Source organism: Nerophis ophidion, linkage group LG02, assembly GCF_033978795.1.
Source record: "Nerophis ophidion isolate RoL-2023_Sa linkage group LG02, RoL_Noph_v1.0, whole genome shotgun sequence".
NCBI classification, from domain to species: Eukaryota; Metazoa; Chordata; class Actinopteri; order Syngnathiformes; family Syngnathidae; genus Nerophis; species Nerophis ophidion.
Window position 1 is genome coordinate 61290495 of NC_084612.1, and position 16908 is coordinate 61307402.

General features: G+C 41.9%; 1 protein-coding gene across 1 annotated transcript in view; it reads right to left on the reverse strand.

Moving 5' to 3' along the window:
- Window positions 1-6558: 6558 nt before the first annotated feature.
- The window catches only part of LOC133543400 (protein shisa-4-like), a 21434-nt gene continuing 11084 nt past the window's right edge, over window positions 6559-16908 (reverse strand). The window contains exons 4-5 of the mRNA XM_061887952.1: window positions 11960-12283; window positions 6559-9417 (exon numbers count right to left, since the gene is read on the reverse strand). Of these exons, the coding sequence (XP_061743936.1) occupies window positions 9227-9417; window positions 11960-12283 (515 nt within the window). The 3' untranslated portion in view covers window positions 6559-9226. The remainder of the gene's footprint in view (window positions 9418-11959; window positions 12284-16908) is intronic.

Consider the following 16908-nt stretch of genomic DNA (forward strand, 5'->3'; position numbering starts at 1 on the left):
AATGTGAAAAAAAAGTCCAAGAATTCACATTGTAGGAATTTTAAAGAATTTATTTTTAAATTATGGTGGAAAATGAGTAGTTTGTCAACCATTCAAAGCTCTCACTGATGGAAGGAGGTTTTGGCTCAAAATCTCACGATACATGGCCCCATTCATTCTTTCCTTAACACGGATCAATCGTCCTGTCCCCTTAGCAGAAAAACAGCCCCAAAGCATGATATTTCCACCCCCATGCTTCACAGTAGGTATAGTGTTCTTGGGATGCAACTCAGTATTCTTCTTCCTCCAAACACGACGAGTTGAGTTTATACCAAAAAGTTCTATTTTGGTTTCATCTGACCACATGACATTCTCCCAATCCTCTGCTGTATCATCCATGTATCCATTTTGGTATGAACTCAACTCGTCGTGTTTGGAGGAAGAAGAATACTGAGTTGCATCCCAGGAACACCATACCTACTGTGAAGCATGGGGGTGGAAACATCATGCTTTGGGGCTGTTTTTTTGCTAAGGGGACAGGACGATTGATCTGTGTTAAGGTAAGAATGAATGGGGCCATGTATCGTGAGATTTTGAGCCAAAACCTGCTTCCATCAGTGAGAGCTTTGAATGGTTGACCAAATACTTATTTTCCACCATGATTTCCGAATAAATTCTTTAAAATTCCTACAACGTGAATTCCTGGATTTTTTTTTCACATTCTGTCTCTCACAGTTGAAGTGTACCTATGATGAAAATTACAGACCTCTGTCATCATTTTAAGTGGGAGAACTTGCACAATCGGTGGCTGACTAAATACTTTTTTGCCCCACTGTACCTCACACTCCTTGGCATACACCCGGTACCATTCTGGGTCCTGTTTTCTCACCTGAAATAATTGTACCTCAGTTGTTGTTGGAAATGTCGTTAAAAAAAACATCCCCAGTTTTTGTGAAGTCAAAGAAAGTGGTGAGAAACACTGGATATAAGAAAGAACACTTAGCAATGTCCGATTATAATGTATGTGTATACTTAAAAAACTCGACGGGACAACCAGCTTCAGAATATCAATGAGTCATTCATTTAGTGCGTCACTTGGGCAGGCAGCATAAGAACAATGATACATCCACCCCTACCTCCCAGTAAGGGTAGCACCTGAGCCCAGTACACAACATCCCCCGTCTTAAGGTTGTTGTTTTTTTCTAGCAATTTAACATAAACCAAATATCAAGAACATGGTAGCAATTTAGAGTAAATCAATCAACACTGTATGCATCATAACTCTCAGTAAAAGGAGAGACTGGAGGAGATGCGGATGAAGAGACAGGGCTGCGAAGCTGGTGCTGAGCACCAGGACAGAGAAGCTTCATACCGTCTTTGTTGAATTAGCAGGTATCGGACACCTCGGTCTCCTTGGACGTATCCTTGAACATCCACGCGGACTGGACACTGGCCGAGAGTCGGTGGGCGGACGAGGGTGGAGTCGGCTCTCTTGGTTGCTTTGTTGTGTCTGCTCCTGCTGTCTCTGGCCATGCCCCCCCCCCCCCCAGCAGACGATGGCGTGGAACACCGTGGAGGCCACCACAGTGTATGTTTTTTGTTGTTGTTTTACTTTTGTGGCTGTGTAGAAGTGGCTGGTAGCATCAGCTCTGCTCTTTTAATTTCCTTTGATGTTTCCATCTTACACACGTTTTTGTGCGCTATGGCTATGAGTTTTTTGTTTCTTGGCCTCAGTCTGGACCCCCTCTCCAGGGGCCCAGGCTTAGACTGAATATATTTTTTTCTCCCCCTCCTACCCCACCCCTTAGCGTTTACCTGTTTCTTACTTTTTTTGTAAGGGGCGCCGGAAGTTGGCAGACTCGTCAGCGATCCTGTTCTGTCTCCCTGTAATGTTTGTCTGACCTTGAATGGAATTGTGTTGAAAATCTTAATTTCTATTATTAAAGTATTTCTGACTCTGATAAGTAAAGCTGCAGCAGATGGAAACTCTCTCTCAGCATTCTCCCTGAAATGTCTCCAGTTCCTCCTGAACATCCTGCCTTCAGGTGTACGCACCACTACTCACCTTCAGGGGTGAGTCGTGAGGTGAATGCTGGCAACTTGGTCTTCAAGCGATGCCTCATTAATATCTGGGCAAGCGACAGGCCCACACCTTCCAGTGGTGTACCTCCGTACTCCAAAAGTGCTATGTAAGAGTCACCAGGTTTTTTGAGCAATCCTTTGACTGTCTGCACAGCTTTTTCCGCCAGCCCATTTGACTGAGCATAGTGTGGACTTGAGGTGACATGACTGAACTCCCAGCTTTCTGCAAAGCTCTTGAACTCTGCACTGGCATACTGAGGAGCATTATCACTGACCAAAATATCTGGTATGCCGTGCCTGGCATATATGAACTTTATGGCAGCGATAACGCCCTTACTGGTGGTGTCGATCAGCATCATTATATCTGGATACTTTGAGAGGTAACACATAGCAAAACATGTCGGATCCAACCTTCCCCCATGGTCTATTTGGCAAGGGATGTGAGATCGGTGGCTTTTTGATTGCTATTCCTGTGCTCATTGCAGACAGCAAACTGCGTGCCAATTGCCTAAGCCAGCAAAGGTCTGACTCCAGCGGAAACAAGGTACCCGGCTCATAAACTAGAATTCCTTGCACTCAAATGGACAATGACCGCAAAGTTCTATGGCCATCTCTACGGGTGCAGTTTTTCTGTCGTCATTGATCATAACTCTCGAAAGTATGTGATGTCTTCTGCGAAGCTGGATGTTACAGGGCGCAGGTGGATCTCAGCGTTGTCAACTTTCAGTTTTGACATCCAGAACTGAAGAGGATGAAGCAATGCCAAAGCCAATGCTCGTTCTGGAATATCCAAAGGGGAGATAACCCAGGTCTTGCAATCCTGTCCTTTCATCCATCCATTTTCTACCGATTGTCCCTTTTGGGGTCACTGGAGCCTATCTCAGCTACAATCGGGCGGAAGGCGGGGTACACCCGGGACAAGTCGCCACCTCATCACAGGGCCAACACAGATAGACAGACAACATCCACACTCACATTCACACACTAGGGCCAATTTAGTGTTGCCAATCAACCTATCCCCAGGTGCATGTCTGTGGAAGATGGAGGAAGCTGGAGTACCCGGAGGGAACCCACGCAGTCACGAGGAGAACATGCAAACTCCACACAGAAAGATCCCGAGCCCGGGATTGAACCCAGGACTACTCAGGACCTTCGTATTGTGAGGCACATGCACTAAACCCTGTTCCACCCACCGTGCTGCCCAATCTTGTCCTCGGATAATGCAAACCATTCCTGTGGGTCAAAGTTGCCCCTTGGATGAGAAAGCAAACATATGTTAGTGCTGATTCTTTAGAACCAGCGTTCGGCAATCCAGGAAGTCAGATAAGGACGAAAAGAGGAACCAGTCATCTTCAAAAGTCAGAAGAGGAGACAGCAGGTCGAGAGCAGTTGGTGGAAAGAAGAGTGGCCTTCTCTTAAAGGAGTGGAGGAGGTTGGTAGTGAAAGATAGAATCTTGTACCGCATTGCCAAAGATGGTCCGAGGGGAGTGGTGGAGCAGTTGGTGCAGTCTTCAATCAAGACTGCCCTATCCATATAGAGATATCTACAGAAATAGAAAAATCCTTACATCCATTTTTTACCACTTGTACTTCTCGGGGTTGACTGGAGCCTTTCCCAGTTGCTATCAGCCGAAAGGCGGGTTACAGCCTAGACAAGTCGAGAAAGACAAAAAAGCAGACAAATAAGACCACAGAGGCAGGGTGACTGAAAAGCAGTAAGGGAATGAACAAAGAAAGTAACAAATTTGGGTCTAAATTGGCTGTCAAAGTAGTGTGAAAATCAGTCCAAAAAAGGCAACTTACTGTCTTTGACATCCTCATGTGTGAACTTGATGTTTCTGTCTACTGAGTTAATGTGCTCGGTGAAGTTTTGCACTTCTTAGTTTCTGATTTTCACCCACATATCTGCACCAATGACTCAGAGCTCAGAGCTTTCTTTTCCATGTCCTCCGTGTAAAGGTTTGCTACTATTGGGGGATACAGGTGGTCCCATGGCACCACCATGTTTTTGTCAGTAAAACGTTCCCATGAGTTGAAAGCAAGTAGTGTTAAGGCAAAGTTCCAGCAAAATGCAAATCTGTTCGGGGTTTAGTGAGGATCTATTCTGTAAGGTGTGATCACGTGGACCCCAACTTAAACAAGTTGAAAAACTTAATCAGGCGTTACCATTTAGTGGTCAATTGTACGGAATATCTACTGTAGAGTCCAATCTACTAATAGAAGTTTCAATCAATCAATCACCTAGTAGTCTCTACTGCAGGGGTGCCCACACTTTTTCTGCAGGCGAGCTACTTTTCAATTGACCAACTCGAGGGGATCTACCTCATTTATATATATCATTTATATTTATTTATTTATGAAAGAGACATTTTTGTAAACAAGTTAAATGTGTTTAATGATAATACAAGCATGTGTAACACATATAGATGTCTTTCTTTCACGAAGACAAGAATATAAGTTGGTGTATTACCTGATTCTGATGACTTGCATTGATTGGAATCAGACAGTAATGATGATAACGCCCACATTTTCAAATGGAGGAGAAAAAAAGTTGTCCTTTCTGTACAATACCACATGAAAGTGGTTGGTTTTTGGCATCTAATTCATCCAGCTTCCATACACTTTACAAGAAAAACATTGGCGGCAAATTCCGTAGCTTGCTTGATTGACATTCACGGCACCCGAGGGTCTTGTGAGATGACGCTGGCTGCTGCCAGTTCATTATTATGAAAAAATGACAGAGAGGAAGGCGAGAAAAACTTTTTATTTCATCAGACTTCCGCGCCGTCCCTTCCGTCAAAACTCTAAAGGCCGACTGCACATTTCCTATCTTCACAATAAAAGCCCTGCTTCATGCTGCCTGCGCTAACAAAATAAGAGTCTCGGAAAGCTGGCGTGCACAAGTGATGTGCACGCCAGCTTTCTGAGGGATCGCTTGTGCACGCCAGTTTTCCGAGACTCTGTATTTAGTTAGCGCAGGCAGCATGAAGCAGGGCTTTTATTGTGAAGATAGGAAATGTGCAGTCGGCCTTTAGAGTTTTGACGGAAGGTACGGCGCGAGAGTCTGTTGAAATAAAAAGTGTTTCTCGCCTTCCTCTCTGTCATTTTTAATAATAATGATCTTGCAGCAGCCAGCGTCATCTCACAAGACCCTCCGGTACCGTGAATGTCATTTAATTGACGTCTTGGTGAAGATTGATGATCACTAATTTTTAGGTCTATTTTTTTTAAAAGCCTGGCTGGAGATCGACTGACACACCCCCCGCGGTAGCTCGCGATCGACGTAATGGGCACCCCTGCTCTACTGCATCCTGGGTTGGAATACAGGTGAACAGGGAAGTGACTTTGAACAAAACTACAGTTTCATTTTTGTCCAGTTTTAAAAATCTGATCTTTGCGACAAAGTAAATTGAGTTTTTGACATAATGTGGCTAAACTGTGGCCTAGTGGTTAGTGTACGCCCTGAGAGCGGTAGGATGTGAGTTCATACCAGACTATAAAAATGGGACCCATTACCTCCCTGCTCGGCACTTAGCGTCAAGGGTTGGAATTGGGGGTTAAATCACCAAAATTGATTATCGGGCGTGGCCACCGCTGCTGCCCAATGCTCCCCTCACCTCCCAGGGGGTGATCAAGGGTGATGGGTCAAATGCAGAGAATAATTTCGCCACACCTAGTGTGTGTGTCACGGCGGGGATTCGAACCCAAGATTCTTCCACAGCAGATTACCACACTCCTTCTGGCAGCATGCCAGTTCACGCCCCCGCACGCTTTGCCGCACCTGCAGGCTTCCTGTCATCAAAACACCTAGCAGCAATCAAGGGAACAGCATAAAATCCAGTCACTCCTTGGATCCTGCGCCGGAACGTCGTTAGCTCCTTGTAGTAAGCATATACGTCTCTGGTTTTCCTCTCGTTGTCCTCGCCTTCTTTTTGTCTTGTGCCTTTTGCCTCGTTGACTTGTCCCCAGTTGCCTCCCACGATCCTCGATCACTCGCCTGGACTCGGACCTTGTTTGCTTGCCCCTGCCCTCGACATTCTGCCTGTCCCCGGATCTTCTTTGTGCCTACTCCTCCTTGACCAGACGAAGATTTCATTCAACACACATGTACAACATCCTCTTGTTTCATTCACATGGTTAACTTCACACTTAATCCTGCAACCAAGACTTAGAGTAGCATACACATCCCACACAATCATCAAAGGTTACAATAAACCTGGTAACCTTACGTCTTTCGTGGTGTCGTCTCCTTCCAGTCCTCACGTACATAACAGTGTGACAAACATTGGTACTTTAACTTTAAAATGTTGGCCACATACTTAGCAAAAGTGATGTCAAGAGTTAATGCTGCTGACAATTATGATTTGAACGTCTCTCTTACGTCTATGTGACAGTATAATTTACTGCTGCACCCTGCAAACACAAAAATACATAGTTACATGACTACATTAAGAAGTGTGCATTATATTCTGAAATCCCAAATAACATAAGAACTGATACATGGGAGGATTTTGTATTTATTGAACTGGCTTGCGGTCACATCTGACAGGAAGTAACTCTGCAATCGGTAAGCATTACACACAAATGTCAACGATGATGCAACTGGAGCCTTCAAACAATAACTACAGAAGTTGCACAGATTCGACTTAAAGGCTCTTGCTGAGTTGGGACAAAGAGGTGACTTGAGAAGAAGTACTTTCAAGTAATTGTGCTCAGCGAAGAGCACAAGTGTAGCAAGGCATATTCAGTGTGGAGGAAAGATGTACTTCCTCGCCGGTACAATGTATGGCTTGGAAATAAATCAATCAATGAAACATGTAAACATGTTTTTGTTTTGTTTTTTTGGACAAAACCAAGCACTAACAATGACACAAAACTACACAGTTTACAAATTGTTTGGAAACTTTTACGGCAAAGAAGAAGGCACAGCAGTTGAGAGTATGAGGAAGTAGAAAAAAACATACAACTCCACCTTTGGTTGTTGTTTTTGAGCGCAACCAATTCAATTTTAGGTATAATTGCATCCAGTTTGAACATTTAAAGATACTTAACACACAAAAAAAGACACAAATGTGAGGGTTTGGCCAGCCGGCACATGACACCATAAACTTCCCTTTATGCTTTAACCCCAAACTTAAACTAAAGACGTAGTTGCTGATAACTAAAAAAAAAAAAAAAAAAAAAAAGTTTGTGTAATGCATGCTGCAGGACTTTGAGGGGAGCAGCAGCTCGTGAAAAATTAATACTGAATGTACAGATATATTTTCAATTAGCTGTGCTGACAGTTGTATAAAAGAATCAGCACCGCAAAAATATGTTCGGCTTTACAAAAAGATTCAAAATTGCTGTTGAATTTGGATGATTTTAGCACAACTGTTTTAAGGCCTACTGACACCCACTACAACCCACCACGCAGTCTGATAGTTTATATATCAATGATGAAATATTAACATTGCAACACATGCCAATACGGCCTTTTTAGTTTACTAAATTGCAATTTTAAAATTTCCCGCGAGTTTCTTGTTGAAAATGTCGCAGAATGATGACACGTATGTGTGACGTCACTGACTGTTAGGAACTACTAGCGCTGCACCACTCGCAGCTAAAAGTCGTCTGCTTTAACCGCATAATTACACAGTATTTTGGACATCTGTGTTGCTGAATCTTTAGCAATTTGTTCATTTAATAATGGAGACTATAAAGAACAATGCTGTTGGTGGAAAGCGGTGGATTGCAGCTGTCTTTAACACAGAGACACAGCCGGTGTTTCTTTGTTGTGAAGCGGAGCGGTCAAGCGAACATGTTTCTCTACGTCAACCGGCATGTTTTTGGATGGGGAAATTGTGATATATATTATACCGGAGACATCAGTGGATTATTCGTCATCCTGCAGCAGCTGTCAAAAAAGGCAGCTGTGAGCTTGGCTCCTCAGCTTCTCTCTGAGACACTGCGTGTTCACCGCAGCCATCCGACCTTGAGGTATGCCTTTACAATCTTTAAAATCTCACTAAAAAAATATTAAAACAATAAGCAGATAAGGGATCTTCCAGAATTATCCCAGTAAATGTGTCTAATTATATGTGAAACGCTCACTTTGCCGCCGCCCGGAGCCGTCGCTTTTTTTTTTTTTCTAGTCCTTCACTATCAATATCCTAATTCACAAATCTTTCATCCGCGCTCAAATTAATGGGGAAATTGTCGCTTTCTCGGTCCGAATTGCTCTTACTGCTGGTAGCTCCCATTATAAACAATGTGAATATGTGTGGAGCCCTGCAACTCGTGACGTCACGCGCACATACTTCCGGTAAAGGCAGGGCTTTTCTATTAGCGACCAAAAGTTGCGAACTTTATCGTCGATGTTCTCTACTAAATCCTTTCAGCAAAAATATGGCAATATCGGGAAATGATCAAGTATGACACATAGAATGGACCTGCTATCCCCGTTTAAATAAGAAAATCTCATTTCAGTAGGGCTTTAAATATGATGTAACAAGTGAATGTGGTAAATGCTTATACAAACATTTTAAAAAATCTTTTTAAAGCAAAAATGTCCACTGACCTACACTTTGAAAGACTCTGCTCTCGGCCATATAAAGACCACAAAAAAAGCAAATGTTTACAAATTCCACAGACGATTGACTCACGAGATCTCGCAAAATGGACGCATCAGAGCCGTAACAGAAGACGACCTTCTTTTACACAGAACCCCTTTGATGCAATCTGTAAAATACTTCAATTGCTTTCAAACACAACAAGATGGGAGAGGCATGTGTCCTACTCACACACTGTTGTCCCGCCTCTGTTACGGCTTCGGCAGCTGGAAAATAGCCACAAAACGGCGATGATAGTCGAGATGTTTCGGGACGGCAGTAGCTCGGCTGCAAGAATTTGGGGTCGGTTCAAAACCCTTCCAAAATATTGGAATTCGGGATTTGTTGTGGTAGGGTTGCTGGCTTACTTCCAACTTTCACTCTTGACATCTCCGTCTGAGACATGCAAAGGCGGATGTTTGATCCTGTTAGGTTTGTGTGTGTGTGTGTGTAAGTAGAATTGGGAAATATATAAAAGTGTGACATGGTTTTCCTCGCAGAGAGACAAATGTTCCTTTTAGGATGTCGCAGCAGACTTCGTGCAGGCCAGCGTGCGACAATGACCGGATAGACCGTTATCCGTTCTTGGGCGGCGGTGAGACAAAATCCGGATTGTACGCGGGCTGGGCCAGGTAGTCTGGCTGGGCCGGTGGAGCGTGAGCCTGTGGCTGCACGGGAGGCGGCTGCAGTGGGTAGGAGGGTTGTCCGGGGGTGAATGCAGCTTGACTGTAAGGCATCGGGTTGGGAGGGAAGGCGGGGGGGCCTGCTGGATGAGAGAAGACAAAAAAACATTAGTCCTGCTGTGGTGTGACCGCAATGTCGGTTCTGCCAGACAGGGAAACTATGAATGTCTTTTTCTGGAAGCCACATTACATCGCAGGATGTGCCACAATTACACAAGCAGTGATTTTATTCTATGTTGAAGCACCCAAACATGAGTAAAGCTGCACTCTCCCAGAAACTAAATGATGCTTCTTAGGGCTGTCTTAAAAAAGTCAACTATTTGACGAGTCTAATTTAATTATCAGTGGAGCAGTCCAATCTTTGGAAAATACAGTGGGGCAAAAACGTATTTAGTCAGCCACAGAGTGTGCAAGTTCTCCCACTTAAAATGATGACAGAGGTCTGTAATTTTCATCATAGGTACACTTCAACTGTGAGAGACAGAATGTGGAAAAAAAAATCCAGGAATACACATTGTAGGAATTTTAAAGAATTAATTTGTAAATTATGGTGGAAAATAAGTATTTGGTCAACCATTCAAATCTCTCACTGATGGAAGGAGGTTTTGGCTCAAAATCTCACGATACATGGCCCCATTCATTCTTTCCTTAACACAGATCAATCGTCCTGTCCCCTTTGCAGAAAAACAGCCCCAAAGCATTATGTTTCCACCCCCATGCTTCACAGTAGGTCTGGTGTTCTTAGGATGCAACTCAGTATTCTTCTTCCTCCAAACACGACGAGTTGAGTTTATACCAAAAAGTTCTACTTTGGTTTCATCTGACCACATGACATTCTCCCAATCTGCTGTATCATCCATGTATCCATTTTGGTATGAACTCAAAATTCAGTGTTATAATTCAGTGGTGACAGCTAGATTTTTTGTGGACATGTTCCATAAATATTGATCTTTAAGATGTCTTTTTTTGTGAAGAAATGTTTAGAATTAAGTTCATGAATCCAGATAGATCTCTATTACAATCCCCAAAGAGGGCACTTTAAGTTGATGATTACTTCTATGTGTAGAAATCTTTTTTTTAAATTGAATCACTTGTTTATTTTTCAACATGTTTTTAGTTATTAAAAAAACAAAATGTTCAAAATAGTTCAAGAAAGACCACTACAAATGAGCAATATTTTGCACTGTTATACGATTTAATAAATCAGAAACTGATGACATAGTGCTGTATTTTACTTCTTTATCTCTTTTTTTCCAACCAAAAATGCTTTGCTCTGATTAGGGGGTACTTAAATTAATAAAATGTTCACAGGGAGTACATCACTGAAAAAAGGTTGAGAACCACTGCTATAGAAGACCCTGGCCTGAAGCCCGGAGGCTGCGCCCTGAAGAGTAGGGGCATAACAAGTCAGTGATGTACTGAGGGGCCCCACAATGCAATGCCCGAAATATCAGGAATAAAATCTTAAACTCAACGCGGAATTTAACTGGAAGCCAATGAAGACTGGATAAAATGGTGGTAACATGGGCTATTTAAAAGTCTTCATTAGAATAGTGTAGTTGTATTGATGAAAGCATGACATATTACAGCAGTGTTTTTCAACCTTTTTTGAGCCAAGGCACATTTTTTGCTTTGAAAAAATGCGGAGGCACACCACCAGCAGAAATTTAAAAAAAACAAACTCTGACAGTAAAAAGTCGTTGTCGCAATTGTTGGATATGACTTTAAAGCATAACCAAGCATGCGTCACTATAGCTCTTGTCTCAAAGTAGGTGTACTGTCACCACCTGTCACATCACGCCTTGACTTTTTTGCTGTTTTCCTGTGTGTAGTGTTTTTGTTCTTGTCTTGCGTTCCTATTTTGGTGGCTTTTCCTGTTTTTTGGTATTTTCCTGTAGTAGGTTAATGTCTTCCTTTGAGCGATATTTCCCGCAGCCACTTTGTTTTAGCAGTCAAACATTTTTCTGTTGTTTTTATCCTTCTTCGTGGGGACATTGTTGATTGTCATGTTTGGATGTACATTGTGGACGCAGTCTTTGTTCCACAGTAAGTCTTTGCTGTCGTCCAGCAATCTGTTTTTGTTTACTTTGTAGCCAGTTCAGTTTCAGTGTTATTCTGCATAGATTTCCCTAAGCTTCAATGCCTTTTCTTAGGGGCACTCACCTTTTGTTTATTTTTGGTTTAAGCATTAGACACCTTTTTACCTGCACGCTGCCTTCCGCTGTTTCCGACATCTACAAAGCTATTAGCTACCGGCTGCCACCTACTGGTATGGAAGAGTATTACACGGTTACTCTGCCGAGTTCTAGATAGTACAGACACTCAACAACAACACATCATTTGCAGACTATGATTACTGGTTTGCAAAAAATATTTATAACCCAAATAGGTTATACTAAATAATCTCCCACGGCACACCATACTGTATCTCACGGCATAGTGGTTGAAAAACACTGAATTAGAGAGTAATATTGTTGCATGAAGAATTAATTTCAAATAACACAATCATTCTTGCTCATCCACATTGCCATAAGCACAGTTACGTGATGAATCACAACTTTACAAGCAGACTAACTAGTCTGGACTTGTGGACACAATCAAACCTTGAAAAGAAAATCCACTCACTGGCTTCCTGATATGTTGGTGGTGGTCCCGGTGTGAAAGGTTGTCCTGGTTGAGGCATCGTGGGCATTGGTTGCGGCCCGTACCCCTGGGGTGGCATAGGCTGGCTACCATATCCCGGCTGGGGTGGCATAGGCTGGCTACCATATCCCGGCTGGGGTGGCATCGGCTGGCTACCATAGCCCGGCTGGATTGGAACAGGCTGGTAGGCTGGATAGGGGGCCGCCTGGTAGGGGTGGGGTTGACCCGGGGATGCTGTCGGTTGTCGGGGGTAATGCTGAGGAGTGGTGGTCACCACTGTGGTGTGGGTGGTGCTTGCAACCACAGCTGCAATACAAAAAAAGGGAGGAATGTTAACAAAATAACGTTGGAGTTTCCTTTTTCGAGGGTTGAAAAAAAACAAAAAAACACACACACACACACAAAGGGGAAAATGGGCTTGCTGTTCCCCCCACATTCTTTTTGCGAGTCATCATGACCACTTCCTGTTCAAAAAAGGAAAAAAAAAAGTGTAATGGTGGTGGTAGTTCCCCCTCGTGATTACTGTGGAGACGATGGCTCACACATTGGGTGGAGCTGACGCACTGTGGTCTTTGGACTGCCGGTTGGCAACAAACCATGTGCATCGGACAAGAGGTAGAAGTGTGCAACATGACTAACACCCATACAAACACAGAAATAGATTAAACGGTTTGTCCACTTGCAGACATGGGTTATGTATAATGAGGTCATAAATTTGTAGTTTAGTTTAATTAGCCAGCATGACAGCATGCATGAATAATCCTACTACCTACACACCTTGTCATTAACATGAGTATATTACATTTATAGATTTTAAAAAGTTCCTTTAAAGGCCTACTGAAACCCACAACTACCCACCACACAGTCTGATAGTTTATATATCAATGATGAAATATTAACATTGCAACACATGCCAATACGCTCTTTTTAGTTTACTAAATTACAATTTTAAATTTCCCAGGAGTTTCGTCTTCGAAACGTCGTGTAATGACGTGTACGCAAGACGTCACGGGTTTTTAGGAAGTATGAGCGCTGCACACACACACAGCTAAAAGTCGTCTGCTTTAACGGCATAACTACACAGTACTTTGGACACCTGTGTTGCTGAATATTTTACAATTTGTTCAATTAATATTGGAGAAGTCACAGTAGAAAGATGGAGTGGGGAAGCTTTAGCCTTTAGCCACACAAACACACAGTGATTCGTTGTTTAAAATTCCTGGAGGCGAAACTTTACTATGGATCAGAGCGCGGGCAAACCAACATGGATCCCTACCAAATGTCAACCAGCAGGTTTCGGTGAGAAATTTGTGGTTAAAAAGTCAGTTCTGAGCTTGTGCCGTCCATAGCTCCCGTCGAGTTCCCTGAGACGTTGCGCGTCAAGACACCCGTGGAGACACCCTTCCGACTATCAGGTACTATTAAACTCACTAAAACACTAGCAACACAATAGAAAGATAAGGGATTTCCCAGAATTAACCTAGTAAATGTGTCTAAAAACATCGGAATCCGTCCCAATGCAATCGTGTTGTTTTTTTTTAACATTTTTTTTTCTAGTCCGTCGCTATCAATATCCTTAAACACAAATCATTCATCCTCGCTCAAATTAATGGGGAAATTGTCATTTTCTTGGTCCGAATAGCACTGTTTGTTGGAGGCTCCCATTAAAAACAATGTGAATATGTGAGGAGCCTCCACACGGGTGACGTCATCATCTGCGAATTCCGGTAGAGGCAGGGCATTTCTCTTAGCACCTAAAGTTGCGAACTTTATTGTGGATGTTCTCTACTAAATCCTTTCAGCAAAAATATGGCAATATCGCGAAATGATCAAGTATGACATATAGAATGGACCTGCGATCCCCGTTTAAATAAGAAAATCTCATTTCAGTAGGCCTCTAAATGTAGTTATGTGTAGTGCCGCCTGCACAATTGGTCAATTTCTAATGTTCAGATGTGGATTTTCTTTACTATTTAATTTGTATTAATGACTCACTCTACTTTCAAATCTCTATATTACTTCTGGGATTATTAAATTATTCATTTATCTAAGATTATTGCTTTTAAAATAAATTTAAGTACATACATACATAATTTCAACCACACATTGGAATGTTTCTCAACAAATGTAGAAAATGTGTCAAATATAATGACAACTAATAATAATAATTAATGAATACTAGAAATGTCCGATAACATTGCGAGTCCGATAAATGTTTTAAAATGTGATAGCGGAAATTAGTAAAAAGGAAAATGTATGACTTTTTAAGGGGGAGAAGTAAGGAGAAGTACAGAGTGCCAATAAACCCTAAAGGCACAGCTTTTGCGTGCCGACCCAATCACATAGTACCTATGGTTTTTCACACACACAAGTGAATGTAATGCATACTTAGTCAACAGCCATACAGGTCAAACTGAGGGTGGCCGTATCAACAACTATATCACTGTTACAAATATGCGCCACACTGTGAACCCACAGCAAACAAGAATGACAAACACATTTCGGGAGAACATCCGCACCAAAACACAACAGAACAAATACCCAGAACCCCTTGCAGCACTAACTCTTCCGGGATGCTACAATATACACCCCCTGCTACCTTTACCCCAAACCCCCCCCCCCACCACCTCAACCTCCTCATGCTCTCTCAGGGAGAGCATGTCCCATATTCCAAGCTGCTGTTTTGAGGCATGTTGAAAAAAAAAAATAACGCACTATGTGTCATCAATAATAAAAATGGCAGTGCCAGGTTGGCATTCTTTTTATAACTTGATTTATTTTGGAAAACCTTGTTACATTGTTTAATACATCCAGCGGGGCATCCCAACAAAATTAGGCATAGTAATGTGTTAATTACACGACTGAATATATATCAGTATTGGTTAATATTGGAATCGGTAATTAAGAGTTGGACAATGTCGGACTATCGACAAAAAAGCCATTATCGGACATCTCTAATGAATACAATACTTCCTGTTAAAGTAAAACGTGTTCACTTTCAATAGGACATTTTAGGATAGTGTATCTTTTTAATTAAAAAAAAACTGGATGGCACAAATTGTCCCCGGCATCTCTCAGCATCAAGGTTTGAAATTGGGGGTGAAATCACCAAAAATTATTCCAGGGCGCGGCCACCGCTGCTGCTCACTGCTCCCCTCACCTCCCAGGGGATGAACTAGGGGATGACTCGAATGCAGAGGACACATTTCACCACACCTAGTGTGTGTGAGACAATCATTAGTACTTTAACTTTATCTTTATGAGATGCTCCATCTCAAATAATAAATGATAAATGGGTTGTACTTGTATAGCGCTTTTCTACCTTCAAGGTACTCAAAGCGCTTTGACACTACTTCCACATTTACCCATTCACACACACATTCACACACTGATGGAGGGAGCTGCCATGCAAGGCGCCAACCGGCACCCATCAGGAGCAAGGGTGAAGTGTCTTGCTCAGGACACAACGGACGTGACGAGGTTGGTACTAGGTGGGATTTGAACCAGGGACGCTCGGGTTGCGCACGGCCACTCTCCCACTGCGCCACGCCGTCCCTAAATAAATAAATAAATAAACCTAAAAATGTTTTATAATGTCTTCAATCTATTTAGGTATCTGAGAGAAATTAGCTGTTGATTTTAATGAAAAGGACTGCAAATCACAACTTTGGTATGGAGTATTGAGTCATGGGGTAATAAGTGAGCCAACAACTCACATGACTCCTCTGATATTTTTTTGTTTTTTTAAGCACAAACCACAGTGAGTGTGACTTTGATTAATTGTACTGTTAGAATCCGGAAAATTACAAGATTGAGTCTTGTCTCAAAGTTCGAGTAAAATGAGGCAACCCTTGCTATTAGAAGGGAAGTCAGCGGGCGTTGTTGGGTGAGGTTCCTCTTGCTATCTCTCCATGCAACACATACTGGCAGACATACTGTAGGAGTGATGTTGTCCTGTGTCCCTCACCCATTGAAATCTTAAAGGAAGCAGTTAACTCAACATCCATGCGTCCTAGAAAAGTGTCTCATTCTGCTGATCAGACTAGCAATAGGTAGTTTCTCAACATCGCCTGTACGCACTTAAGTCTGATGAGCCCATTGCAAAAGAAGAAAAAAGCTAACATCTCTCTAGCTTGTCACTAGAAAAATGGCTGTGTGGTTTTTCAGATGACAATTTCATACACGGCAACATTTGCACTACTTACAAAAAACAGGCACACCATATTGAGGTTGAGAAACTTTAGTTAATGTGTAACAATCAATACTTTTATTGATCATTCATTTTGGTAGTACAGACACTATTTGGTTTTTATTTGAATTGTATTCGTCATTTATTTTCCTGCTATTAATGTTGCTGTAAAAATGCAATTTTATTAAGATTTTGTAACTTTCAATAAACAAATAAATACACTTCAGATTTGTAATTGTTTTTGTTCAATATCAGATACATTTTTAACCTAAATTCTTTCTTCTGTTAATTATAACTTTGTCATATAGTATCATACCACCATTAACAGAGTTTGATGCTACAATATAGGAAAAAAATATATAATAAATTCAATCAATCAAAGTTTATTTATATAGCCCTTAATCACAAGTGTCTCAAAGTGCTGCACAAGCCACAATGACATCCTCATCCATACATTGATAGAATTAGTTTAACTCAAAACTGAAATAGATTGTTTCCGTGGTCCCCACTCCTCCCCTCAAAAAAACACAATTTTAACGTATTACATGACTTTTAAAAAACTAAACTTTTAGATACAGTAGTAAAACATTGAATGAAAAACAATACAATGTTCGCAGATATACACACACACACATATGTAATTATATATACATATATACACGTACATATAAGTGTGTATGTGCATATACATATATATACACCCACACGCACACATAGATATACACACACATATATACATATA